The sequence below is a fragment of the Halyomorpha halys genome, unplaced genomic scaffold (assembly GCF_000696795.3).
Source record: "Halyomorpha halys isolate HHAL.00 unplaced genomic scaffold, Hhal_1.1 Scaffold25.1, whole genome shotgun sequence".
Taxonomy (NCBI): Eukaryota; Metazoa; Arthropoda; class Insecta; order Hemiptera; family Pentatomidae; genus Halyomorpha; species Halyomorpha halys.
In genome coordinates this window covers 1,220,088-1,234,274 of record NW_027107314.1, presented here as the reverse complement: position 1 = coordinate 1,234,274, position 14,187 = coordinate 1,220,088, and the positions used below count along the sequence as shown (strand labels likewise).

Below are 14,187 nucleotides of genomic sequence, written 5' to 3'. Positions count from 1 at the left end.
TCTCAATTAGAGTATTTTCAAAAATCATATTCAAGTTATTTAAAATCATAGGTCAGTTAGTTATAGTTAAGAGTTAAATTTTTAATTGAAATACATTTTCTAAGAGTCAGGACTGAGTTGAAATTTCATGAAGAAATCGCTATTAGTTTGTTTATAACAAAGGTTTAATTATTATCAAGTTGTGCAATTAACCAATTGACTTATTAACGTCAATTTTGTATAGAATAAGTACAAGTAATAATATAACGTATGAAACTGTTATGGTGGAGTGACGTAATAGAAAAGCAAGCTGATTGAATGGGACACTCCAAGCAGATAAGGTCGCAAGGATAGCAATATAAACCCTCTCCATTCCTACATCATCATTCTATCGAGATGGCAGTTTTGTTTCGTTTAGTAGTTCTCTGCTCTTGTGAGTATTAATCATATTTGTATATTATTTCAGTCCATATGGCTTAAAATACATTTTGGCTCTAGTCAATCTACGGTATATCGAACAGAGCCCTGTATATTGAACTATTCCCCGTATATTGAACAGTATCCCATATATTGAACCCCTTCATCCTATTTTACTTATTTAAACATAACAATGCATCCTTTTAAATATAGAGAACTATTATGTGCAATATGGAAAAACTCTCATTTATGTCAAAATTACTTGATTTATCGAAAATCAAAACTAAAAATTTTATATAATTAGAAAAATTTCCTCACTTAATTTTATACATATATTATTATAAAAAATAATTGGATCAATTTAATTCAATGATTTATGATCATAAGCTTATTTTCTGTTTGTATTTGGTAATTGCTGTATCGAATACGAGCTGAAAAAAATAAAATCCAAACAGATATTATACAATATTTTTAAAATATTAACTACTTGCTGTACAAATATTCGATGTTAAAAAACACAAATATAATGATTATTAATGTTACATATTCACAATATAAGTGTTGTTTATCTTTATAAATGCTTTATCGAGGCTAAGAGCTGGATTGTCGACAGGTTTGGCCATTACCTTGGCTGCTGCGACCGCTGAAGACCCAACTCCAGCACCGAAACCAGCTCCAAATGGTGCATCAACACTTCCGCCAGCTCCAGCACCAGAACCAGCACCAAATGATGCACCAACACTTCCGCCAACTCCAGCTTGCACTGAGGGAGAACGCAAAGCAGACACCACTGACTGCAAAAAGTACACCGAATGCAAAAATGGTGCCTGGAAGGAAGACTCATGTTTCTGGTTCAGGAAGTTCGACTCCATCTCCAAGAGATGTGTGATGTGGGGTGCCACATGTGCTAAAGCTTAGTGGTCATCACTATCTTCCTTCATCATAACATCTTGTATATTTACAAAATACAAAATTATTGAAATATACAAAATTTTAGTAAGTCATTGTCATATAAGGTCACATCAAACATTTTTATACTGCCAAAACTATGGAAGTATTAACCAAAATTATGTAAGTAGAGAGAAGAGAGAAAAATACTTTATTAAAAAAAAATGTTGTGCTATCCAACTTCATTTGGTTGCCTTGTACACAGCATACTTATGACTAGTATGAGGCACAATTATTTACATTCCTATTAATAAAATTAGTCACATCATATTTATTTTTAAAATTTCACATTATAAAAATTTCTACATTGTGTACAAGAATTAAGAAGAATAAATACAAAGAATAAATACCTGATTTATTTATTTTTTCCTTTTTGTTATTTCTTCCCTTACAAACTTTTTTTCAGCTTTTTATCGTTCTTTAAATATGTTTAATTTTTCTAATGTTTCAATTTTACAAAATTTTCTCTCTTTTCCATCACTCATACAATTAAATTTAAGTTCAAGTATAAAATAATATATATAGCCATAATTAATATAGTAAAAAAAAAATATAAATATACATAATACCCAATACGGACGTCCCCATTTACAATATATTAATATAAAAAACAGGCATATAAAAATTAAAATAGAATAAGTAAAAATATTAAAAAGTTAAAAGTAATAAATAATAAATATAAAATTGCATATATATAATAATTAAGATACATAATGTGCAATATATGCATGCTTTCTGAGACATACAATAATTTCACCGTGACCATTTCTCTTTCTTCCGCATCAGATGTTAAGATTCCTCGTCTTTCTTTTTTAAAATAATCTTTGAATTTCCCCATCCTAAATCCATTGAACCTTTTATCTATTTTTATGATTTTTTTTTTCAGGATTATGTGGATTGTCTAACTAGGTAGACCAACATTCATTTTAACAACTTTCTATCCATGCTTATTTTCCAATCAATTTGTTTTTCTAAAATTCTAAATTCCAGTATGTGTTACTAAGTTAGTTCTAATTTATTTTTTGTTATAAATATCCTTCATTTTTTAAGTTAATTTCTGCTAAATATCATTTTCTTTAAACCAAAAGTATTCAATTTTTTATTTTTTTTATTTTACAAAATGATCCAGTTTTAATTTTGTTAATATAGAGGTATGCCTATTTGTACATACCAAGTCTAGAAACAAATCAAGACAAGCAGGGGACCGTAAATGGTAAAAATTTGTGGGCCCCTCCAAAAAAATGTAATAAGAAAACTTTGACTAATAACAAAAGTATGACGATTAAAGACTTTTCTTCGTGGCTCCAGCCGTGACCTTTTCCAGGGTCTTAGGCAACTGCTTATAGCTTAATTTGTTCCTACAGAAACAATATATGTAGAATTGTAACTTCATTTTTTTTTAACTTAAAAAAAAGAAGAAATTGGAGATGGTTTTTAAGAACGCACTGTTTTTTTTTTTTTTGTTTAATTTCTGGATATTTCGGTATTGAAACTATAAGGAATAAAGTAAACAATAAGCTGTCAAATTAGTGTTCTAATTTTATCAATATTGTATTATGTGGATATTATATTATGCAAATAACAATATCAGTTCAACTGGTAACAAAAATCCGTTATGGTTTCATGGCTATTCTATTCGTCAGACCTTCTATATTTGTCAGAGTACATTTGTTTCATTACAATTATGTAAGTGCTTTAATACTATTATGTTATTTTTTCATTTGGTACGAAAACATCCTCTGACCCTGGATCATGCTCTGCCATTGTATCCCTTATTCTGGTGTTTAATTACGTAATAACATGCAATAATGATTCAATTTTTGTGTTTTATTAAAACATTCGAACTAGGCCGATATATCAGAGGATGTGGCACAAATACGAACTACGATTGTGTTTTTAGGAGGTATTGCCCATATGGGGGGAGGGAGGGGGAGCAGAGTTTGGGACGTATAAAAATTACAATCTTGCCAAGACAATGGCACTCAACATATTTGTAGGTTAACATAGATAAGCAGAGATGTTTTTTCCGTATATTGTCAATTTACTTCGTGCAATATTGAATGAAATGGGATAAACCCTTTTAACAAATCACTGCCAACCACTACTGGTACAGGTACTGATAATGATGGGGAGAACAAGTCCAGCAAGTGGGCCTTTTGGTCCTTTTTGCCTACCCCAAGACAGACCAATGGAATCGCTCTTTTATATATCCTATTCCTCTATATCGAACTTTTTTTGACTTTCTAATTTAATTTAAAAGGGACGCCTAGTCTATATAGGAAGCCTCATTTTTTACAATTCTATCAGAACCTAGAAGCCTATATCTTAGTAACGCTTACCGGCCACAATCTGCTATGTAATGTAAGACAGTGTTCACATAAGCTACAGGTATCATCGTGAACAACTCCATAAATCTTAAGATGTCTTTTAAGTCTACAATGACCTGTGAGAACTATTACCAATTGGATTTTATTTCTGTTTAGGCTTAGCTGCTATTTAGTTTTAGAAGTAGAGGGTTTAGTTATTAGGTCTGTCTCAGCCCTATACATTCCCTCCACTCCTTGCCTGCTATCTTCCATGTCCAGTCAAGAACTTCTTTTCGCTGATACTTTTAGAGATGCCTAGGAATGGTTCTGGTCCAATAGGGGGGTTGCTCAGCCCCGTTTCTAGCAAGCCGGTCAGCTTTCTCATTGCCTGTGATCCTTATGCCCTTGGACCTACACTAACTTAAGCTCGCTAATTACCCTAAGGCTTGTTTACACTCTCACTAATGAAGAGGTGACCTTAGGTGACTCAAGGGCTTGAAGGACAGACAGAGAGTCTCAAAAGATGGTGGTTCCTATCCTTTCACAGCTGGTGACTTCAGGGCATGACAAGCAAACACTTCTGCCTGAATGACAGTCGAGTATTTGCCTAGTGGGAAGCTTAGTTCTATGCTTAAGTCTTCTATATAGAACCCAGTCCCCATTACTGCAGTCGAACCCTTTCTTGATCCATCAGTGAAAAAGGACTGATAATCTCTAGGGGTTTCTACTGAACCCTCTACCCAATCCTCTATCTTTGGGTATAGGTAACTAATTTTGGAAGATGTGAGTAGGAGAGCAAAGCGTTCAAGAGCTCTGCTAGAAGCGATGATAGTGAAGGTTTCCTTCCTTACTGTGATACACGTAGTTTTGTCTCTTTAGGTAAAAAAGGTATAAATAACTAGATAGTTAGTCTGGTAAAACTGCAAGCCAACCTAGAGGTGATTGTAAACTAGTTTCATTGAGTTGATTCAAATGTAAATTGGTTTGAAAAAGACAATGGTAAATATTTCACCACTCCCTGGTGATGAGTAGGCCTAACAGCCTGATTTTTCAAAATGGCCAACACATATTTTTAGGTTTACAGCTAATACTCCGCAACTGTTAGCTTAACTATGTAAATTAAAAAAAAAAATGATTACATCATTCTCTACTATAGTTCTCATAAGGAATATAGTTGTAATGTAATAGGATACTAGCGAATAATGACATGAAATAAATTGTATCCAACTTAAATCTCAAAAGATTGTATTTCTTTAAAAGTCCACTTTAGCTATTCTCAATGACAATCTTAAATACAAATTTACACTCACATTGTACACAATATGTTATTATTGCAACAATATTTTTAACTGAGGAAGGTTAAAAATATTGTCATGATAAGAAAGTGATAATAGTGTTAAATATATAAGATGGTCAGGGTTGCGGTCAAATAGTTGTAAACTATTTTTGTTTCTATATATGTATATATAGTTGACCGTAAAAATTGATATATAAGAAGATGGTCAGGGTTGCGGTCAAAAGTGAAACAAAAATAGTTTACAACTATTTATTTTCCGATGTTTCGCCCCACTTTGCAGGGCTTCATCAGGGCTGTTCAAATGAATCGGTTGAACCGTGTGTTGGAATGTTGGAAAATAAATAGTTGTAAACTATTTTTGTTTCACTTTTGACCGCAACCCTGACCATCTTCTTATATATCAATTTTTATAGTCAACTATATATACATATATAAAAAAATATATACATTCTAAAGAGTAGAATAATTGAGAGTATAAACATATAAGATATAAACAATGAACTAAGAGATAATACAATTAGCGGACAGAACATATAATGGAAATGGATAATACAATAGACAGAATATGATAGCACAAAACTAATCAGAAATGTACTTTTCAGATCATAACTGAAAAAAGTCCATAATGCGCTCTCCAGCGTGTGAGAAACCAACATGCAATGATCATCACAAGAAACAATGAGATCTTTGTTGATTTGATTTTAGAAAGTTTTATAAATTTCCTGTAATGATATATTTTTAAATCTGGTTTGGATCAGTAAATTGTTATAAAAGTTAGTAGAGATGATTAAAATCTCAACCTTAGTTAATATATTTTATGTCTTTTATTATTAATTACATTTATTTTCTAAGTGATAATGATTATAGTTCCTTTTTAAATATTATTAGCTTTAAACTAACCTTTCAATTTGATTCTGTTATGATTAATAATATTTATGAATAGAAATATTCTTAGAACTTAATTGGCTTTCCTCTTTATTTGAGGAATTACTACTATTATTACAAATGTTAACAAAACCAAAAACAAAAATAAATATAAGATAGAAGATAATATTTCATAAAGTGTATGCTCTAAAGGTGTATCATGACAAACAAAGGGGTAAAATAGGGCACTATCATTCAAGAGTTAAGTAAAAAAATAAAAATTTTACTAAATAAATAAGAACATCATTGTAAATTTCAGTTATATCTGTAAATAGAGCAAAACACTGAAATGTTACTAAATTGAAAATATTTTTAAGAAAGAATAATTCGATTAGAGAAAATTGATTTCACTAAAAATACCAATTATAATATTAAAAAAAATTCTAGTCCATAAATCCTTAATTTAAGGATACATTTTTTTTATATATAATATATAATACTGATCCTTTAAGAAAGGATATATATTACTATACACAAAATATTAGTCTTTATTAAAAAAACAATCTTATATTTCCTAGAAATATTATTTTCCCTATTGAAAAATAGATAAGAAGTTAAGCTTACAATAAAATTCAAATATTAAAAAATTCTTATTGTTTAAAACTAAAGAACAAAAACTTCAACTTTACCATTTTTGTTGCCACAGAGGTTTAGTTTTATGGTTTAATTTTAATTCTAAAATTGTTAAACATTAAAACTTCCTCACTCGGTCAAATGACAGTTTTTGAAATTTTGTTTAAAATTTTTTGTACACAAGGTTACAGTTAACTATGTAACTTATTAAATTGCCCTATAATATACCTACTACAACTTCTTTTAATATTCACAACTTTCTTTATTGTTCGCTTTTCAAAAATAATTTATAGCACATCAAGTCTACCGTGAGCAGTCATTTGACCATTCGAATAATTTGTTAATCATGACTATATTCTTTGGAAAGCACACTCCTGAAATTGTTTTATGTGTCCATAATGTAATTTAGTGTGAAAAAACGCACGATTGAAAAATTCTTTCATTGTACAACAGTACAGCCTTTTGATCCTAATAGAGACCACCAAAATTTCACAGAATGTGATGTAACTGACACAGAATTTAAAGTAATGACATTATTACAAGTTATAACTGCTAGTTTTAACAAATTGAACAGAGCCCCCAATATTTTGTCGTACAATTTACTTTATATTCTTTTTTGTCCCATTTGATTTATATTTTAATATTTTAGTTTTTATTCTATCATTTGTATATTCATCTCCCAAAATGTCAAGATATTTAAGGAATATCAATTTATTTTACAAAAGCAATAATATCGAGGATTGTTCAGAAAATGTCCAAGAAGTTTCCGATATTGATAATGATACAGCAGAAAATAATTTGACTTATTTGAATGCGATATGGATGAAGAGAATATTTTGAATATAGAAATAGGACAAAAAAAGAAAGAGATTTATAGTTATTTCGGGAAGTATGCTGTCTGAAGTAGAATTTGAATTATGAAATTATATAATAAAATTTCATAATATGCTGTCTAAAAGGTATTTTGAACAATTTTTGAGTTAAAATCAAACAAGGAATTTTTTTATTTTTTTTTATGATAGAATAGCACATGTAAGCCCAAAAACTCTAATCGATGGACCTGCCTGCCCCCATTTTGCAGCAAACTCTTATTTTCTTGAACATTCAGATTTTTTGGTGAACAACTTTATTATGATCACTTATTTTCAGGTAAGTAGGATTCTTTATTTTATTTTTAATACTAAGCAGCCTAGCTTGAGGAAAATATATAACTCCCATATTTAATTTAATAATAACAGTTTTTAGTAAGGTTAAAATTGTGAAATGTTCTTATTACCTTTACTGAAACAATCAGCTGAAGTTGGCCATGCTGGTGACTTTGCATTTTTTTTAAATTCATAAATGAATAAACTTTTAATAAAAAATATATATTAAAAATATAAACAAAAAATAACCAGTAAAATTTTATTTTATATTAAACACTGAAATACCTGAGGGGCAGAGCAATCTAATGGACAGTTTTACTAATTAAGAACTACTGTGAAGGAAATTATTTTCAAGTATATACTGTTAAAGTCTAGCATAAATGAGTGTAATAAGATTATTTCTTGGTGTACTATATGTTTTAATGTATTTTAAGTATTATTTATGTTCAGTGTGGACAGCTGTAAGCAGTGTAAAGGCTTATTGCTAAGGAAAACAATGTGGAGTTGGTATTGATTTTACAATTTCTTAATGAGGAAACTATAAATTTACAAAAAAGCAGTAACTTGATGTGAATCAGAATACCTATTGATTAGCTTTATTGAATTGACTAAAATTAATTAAAATTTTTTTTTACTATTGGTTTGCTTCATAAAAATATTTTTAAAAATTCTACATCAGTCCTTGAACAAAAGGAATTGTCCTCCTTGACATGGTTAAATAATTTTCTTCAGACAGCCTCTCTGAAATTAAATGGATTGGTCAAAGAATGGGGAAGACTGCTTCCAAGAAGAGATAAAATGGCTGCTAATCTGAAGTTGAGAATTCCATCTTCCTCTTCCATCATTATTGGGACTTTCTTTATTAATGTTGGAACTTTTGAGTTCAACTCACTTAAAAGGCCTGTTGCTATTTTTAAATTATGCCACTAAAGTTTTGGATTTTCCTAGTTATACAACATTTAATAGAATAGTTTTGGGATTTTTAAACTTTGAATCAGTAAATAATTAACAGTAATAATTAGGGATTGTTTTTTTCATGTAATTGAAAACACCAGATATGTACATTTATATGTAATAATTTTAAGACAAATATGTAAAATCAATAAATTAATTAATATGTTTGTGTTTACATTTCTGAAATCGATCTGCTAATTATCAGGGAAAACATTTGGAAACTGTTGCATTTACTGACTGTCAAAAAAGTTAACACAATTCACATTTTCCTTGTCATTTCCTTTCCAATAATTATTTTAGCAATAAGCAGCATGACTTTAGAGTCTGGATTTGTTTTTAAGAAATATTGCAGTTCCGTCTGGAGCCTGTTTCCAATTTCTCTTGAGACATCTTCCATTTTGTGAGTTGCTTCATTTGTAAGTCTTTGTTTTACAATAGAGGCACATCCAATAACTCAAAGTACAATATCTTGAGTATGATAAAAGCTTAATTGTTGGAAATAATAGCCATATTATTTTTCAAAATAAGATGATCTCACAATTACGGGTATTGAGAACCACTAGAACTGACTCACTGGAACGTTCTTGGAGCAATAATCAGCAACCTCCAAGGATCTTCTCTTTCTCATGACAACACACTGAGGAGGAAGGGTTCAAAGTAATTTTCCTTGAAAGTTTGCACCTGCTTGGAGCATTTAAAAAGTTCTTTTTTAACAGATGCAATGAACAAACCTACCTTTAGGAATCAAGACAAAACAGCAACATGGACACTTTTTTATCCAGTACACCATTTGGCACTAGAAGATTCATGGAGACGAAAAAAAACATAACATGATTGTAAGATTGAATTTTACCAACAACTGACATTTGGAAGAAATGGCTTCCAAGGGATATCTGAGCAAGGTGTAAAGAAGGTTTCGGTTCTTTGAAATAATATTAGTAGGAAGGAAAGTATCAACAACCAATTTTAGTTAATTTTATAAATTGCCAAGTAGTGTGGCTGAAACACTGTTACTGTAGGAAATTGTTAACTGATGATAATTGAGCATGTTTGGCCAATGTTTCCGGAGTAGTTGGTTCAGAAGGCTGTGGGTTCAATTGCCACCAGGGTCAGTCAATATTTATTGTATAGTACCTCCAAGAAATGAGTCTTGACATTCATACTCTGTGGCTGCATAGGCCCTTGATGAAGAATATGAGCCATATTATAAAACAAAACAAAATTAATTATTATTTTGGAAAAAAAAAAATTTTTAATTGTCCCTGTCCTTACTCAAGTTCTGATATAAATAGAAATAAGAATTATGGAGTGAAATAATAAAAAAAATTAAGTAAAAACTGTAAATATATGTAAATTAAAATTCATTCAAATTGACCTCGAATATGCCAACATATAAAGTGAGTGGGTACATATTGATATCATTATCAAGAAACAAATGTAATATAAAAATCCTAGTTCAAATAATAATCTTCCCAAATAGTCCAAGAACCCAGTGGGAAAAAATCAAATTATTTCACCCTCAGTTTTTATTACTTTATTAAAAACTAGATATAGTTAGTAGTCAAAATTTATGACTCTGCCAACCATTGTTGGGGGAATAAAGAACGTTATAACAGACTTGCAATATGTTACAAAAACAAATAATTTTTCTTTCAGAGTTCCATATTACCTACAACAATAAAATTACCTACAACAATAAAAAACTCAATATAGCATCTAAAGTAGAGTAATTTTACTAAAATATTAGCCCTAATAGAACTTTTTGTGTTCAATAATTCCTGAGATAGTTTTTCAAACATTTTTCTTCTAAATAATGAAAAAAAATACTATATGAATTTATTTTGATGAAAATTAGGGAAACTTCAACTTCTATGAACGACATACAGATTTCTATGAGAAGTAGTACTAAGAGTCGGAGTATGAGTTTCAATGATATTCATTGAAATAAATTGACAAAATGTAGAATTCTTGCTGTTCCGAGAAATACTTCTGGTTTATGAGGAACTATTAGAGGTACAGATTCCTATTAGTACATTGTAAACCTAGATGAATGTACTATAATGTAGTTGATAGTACATTTTCTAATCTTCATAAAGGCAACATATTCCATATTAACCAAAATTAATTCACACAAAATTGATTTTTCGTTATTTGAAAAAAACTGTTATTTTTCTAAAACTGTATATCGCGAACAATGGGACGAAAAGAGCTTAATTAAAGCTTAAATTTAGGAAAAAATACTTTAAATTGTATACTTTGAAGTTTTATTTATTGTTTTAAGGAATTTTAAGAATTTGGAGTTGCAAATGAAGAATGAGCGAAAACATGAGGTTTTTCTTGAATAAAATAAACTTCAAGCGGCCTGTACCTTAAACACTTTTCACAATAGATGTCTTTTTAATTATATTTGCTGTGAAGTCTACGTAAAAATTGAAATATTTTCTAACCAAAAACTAGTTACTTGACAACTTAAAAACAATTTTGTAACTTCTGGAACTACCGCCATTTTTTATTCTTCTTTACCATGGTTGGGCTAGCAATCAATTTTGGTTCTTAACAGTAACAGAGATTTTTTTCACCTCTTGAGCTCTTGGACTAAATGGCCATCCTCCCTACACTGTCAGGCAGCGCACTAGAGACGCTCCCCACCCTTCACCTCCGACGTCGAGCGTCAGTAGATGAGGATGGCCGAAAGGAAGAGGAGCTACTTGGACCCCTGGGACGTGGAGAACTATCTCTACCTCAGAAGCGGCGTGTACTCGAGGCAGAGGAGGTCCGTCTGCTTCGACACTGCAGTCAGGTTTGCCTCCTACGGTAAGTCCTCCGACCACTCTTCAACTTCATTTAGTATATTTTGCCAAAAATTTTTGTAGAATCTATTTGAATACGGAGTTTGAACTTCTTACAAAAATCTTTAATTACGCTAAGAACTTGTTAGCCGCAATTCTGTTTTCGGTATTAAAGAATATTCTATATAGGTTTAATTGTATTCTAGATGATTTATTATGTTTTTGATTTGATTGATTTATTTTAATTTTACTAACCTCAGTTGTTTATATATTTTACTATTATTAATCTACTTATGTTTGTTTGAAATGTACATATATATATGTACATATTATATCAGTATTAATGTCCATTTTTTTATATTTTTAACATTATTATATTTTTTTTGTTTATCTGTTTTCTGTATAAATAGTAAGGTTGAAAACATGTAACCCTGTCGAATGTGGAAAAAAAAAATGGTTTTAAAGAAAATATTAATTCCATAGTAAAACTTTGCTGGGTTCTAAACATTTCTTAACCCCTTTCAAAAAATTTCAGTGTTACTGTTTAACAGAATTTTTAAAATAATTTTTAATTAGATTTATTTTTTATTAATATAGTTGTTTGAGAGTGGTTTAGTTTCTTTTTAAAACAATCTTGATCCTTTTCTCTCAACTTTATTCTTTGAGTTGAGAGAAAAGGATCAAGATTGTTTTAAAAAGAAAATAATTTTTAATATTAAAGTTCAAATAGAACTTTTATTGAAAGAAAATTTTTCAACATTTTTGTTGATATAATTCTTAACAAGATGTTATATTAAAGTTCTTATCATAGAAATTCCTGCTAGAATATTTTAAATAAACTTTTTCACACATTGATGCTTCAGAGCTTGAGATGGATCTTTGGAGGAGAAACTTATGATGACAGCTGAATTGTTTATTAAAAAAACTTTTAATTTTAAGAAACTAATGAGCCTTGGCCACACAAAGAAACAAGAATGGATATAAAATTTTAAAATTCTTTCTATTCAGAACGATTATTGTATAGAACATTTATGTAAAAGTTCTAGCCAAAATGCCCTTGGAAGAGCTTATATGATAAACCGATAAATAAATAAGTCTCTTCAGTGAAAATATCGAACGCCGGTTAATAATGGTTCATTATAAAAAACCTGTGACCAATTCATACACAATATAAAAAATTGCAGATTTTCGTATTTTGGCCAGGTTTTTTAAAACATGGCACCCTTGTACACCAATTGAAACCAAGAAATAGAAAAAAATTATATATATAAATGTAATAAAATTCTAGATTTGGTGTTAAATGGTATTCACGGTAGAAGTTGTATACAAAGAAGAAACAATTTAGAATTAACTACAATTTGCTTATTCGCAATTCCACCTAGATTTTAGTAGATTTTTCCTGCGCTCTTAAACAGGACTTTCAGCCATCGTTCTGTAGCACGATTATCTCGTTTTTATTTTCGGTGGTGTACTATATATGGAAAAACTATAGGAAAGTTTCATCAAAACATTAGAGCCATTTTGGTACAACAGCTTACACAGTCCTTATTCCGCACTCCGATTTAGTGTAAATGAAATGAAAAATAGTTTAATATTCTGGGACTAGGTCCCTTTAGAACAATTATAATCTAATTTTAATTTAAAAATCACATATATTGGCCAAAAACAATGTTTCTGCACTTAACTAAAACTTATATTCAACTTGTATATAAATAATTTTAGAAACATAGAAAAAAAAACTGAATGATTAAATATATAAAAAATAACCCAAAAAGATAAGTTACAAATTACCTGTAATATTATAATAATGGATTAGATTGGTGAAGTAAAAGATAGTTAAATAGAAGGGTTTTAAACGAGGGAAGGGTTAGTACAAGACGCATGCTAGAGGGAATGGAGTTCCAGTGAAAGGTAGCTCGTGTAAAAAATGATTTATCAAACGCAGCAGTTCGGTGAAGTGGAGGGTAGATGTCAGATAAAATGGACCAGGTAGTACGGGATTGGACTAAGAATTTGAATTGCAGATTTTCTAGGATATAGGAGGGGCGTTGAGTACTAATTACTTGGAATAGGAACGAAGCTAGGAAATTCTTGCATCGGACGGATGGATGGAGCCAATTCAGCTCAGAGTCATACTGGGCAATATCTCTGGTTATCCGGAAAACAAATCGTACTGTGCAATTCATAAAACGTTAAGGAGATAACGGATTCTATTGAATTGCATCAGGGTAGTTATGGTTCGACTGGAAATTTGGACAATGTGTGATTTCTAGGATAAAATTTGATCAAAAGTGACACCAAGAATTTTTACTGACGCATGGAATGAAATAGGAGTATTGTTTAGGATAAGGTTAGGGGGTCCATCATAGCTTAAGTCTTTTCGGCATTTAACGTAAGTTTACTATCTTTTGTCCACGTGCTTATACTGTTGTCTTCTTGTAGTTAAGGAATGGCGTTTGAGGCGTCTTGAGGATAGAAGGAAAGGTAGATTTACCTTAAGATTAGTGCATATACATCAGGAGCCAAAATCTTACAAAATGAAAAAAACAAACAAATCTTTTAAATCTAAATGTTAGAAAATATTCAATGTTTTAAGTTTAATAATTCGAAAACTATCAATCTCTCGGAATAAAACGTGGTGTGAATACAACTACACAACAAAATGTGTCAATTTGCTTAGTTGTTGAAAGGAATTTTTTTTTTTTTTTACGATTAACTTATTTATTTCGTCTGAAAGAGTTATCTGGTTGTAGTTTGTTGTGGATCTAGCCTAATAAAGTATAGTTGTGCAAAACAATGGATGTAAAATGCGTAGTTACTTTCTAGGACAAGTATTATTTTATTTTATTTTTTTA

At 30.1% G+C, this 14,187-nt stretch overlaps 1 protein-coding gene across 1 annotated transcript; it reads left to right on the top strand.

Annotated features, from left to right (window-relative positions):
- The first annotated feature begins 203 nt into the window (after window positions 1–203).
- LOC106683094 (uncharacterized) lies at window positions 204–1,706 on the top strand. The gene is made up of 2 exons (XM_014424333.3): window positions 204–412; window positions 1,010–1,706. The coding sequence occupies exons 1-2, from the start codon at window positions 376–378 to the stop codon at window positions 1,312–1,314; spliced, it is 342 nt and encodes a 113-aa protein (XP_014279819.1). The 5' UTR covers window positions 204–375; the 3' UTR covers window positions 1,315–1,706.
- The last annotated feature ends 12,481 nt before the right edge of the window (window positions 1,707–14,187 follow it).

Bases quoted from the DNA above. Each gene is read 5' to 3' on its own strand.
- LOC106683094 (XM_014424333.3), top strand. From the start codon at position 376: ATGGCAGTTTTGTTTCGTTTAGTAGTTCTCTGCTCTT. The intron at 413-1,009 runs GTGAGTATTAAT...GATTGTCGACAG, and splicing joins TTTAGTAGTTCTCTGCTCTT to GTTTGGCCATTACCTTGGCT.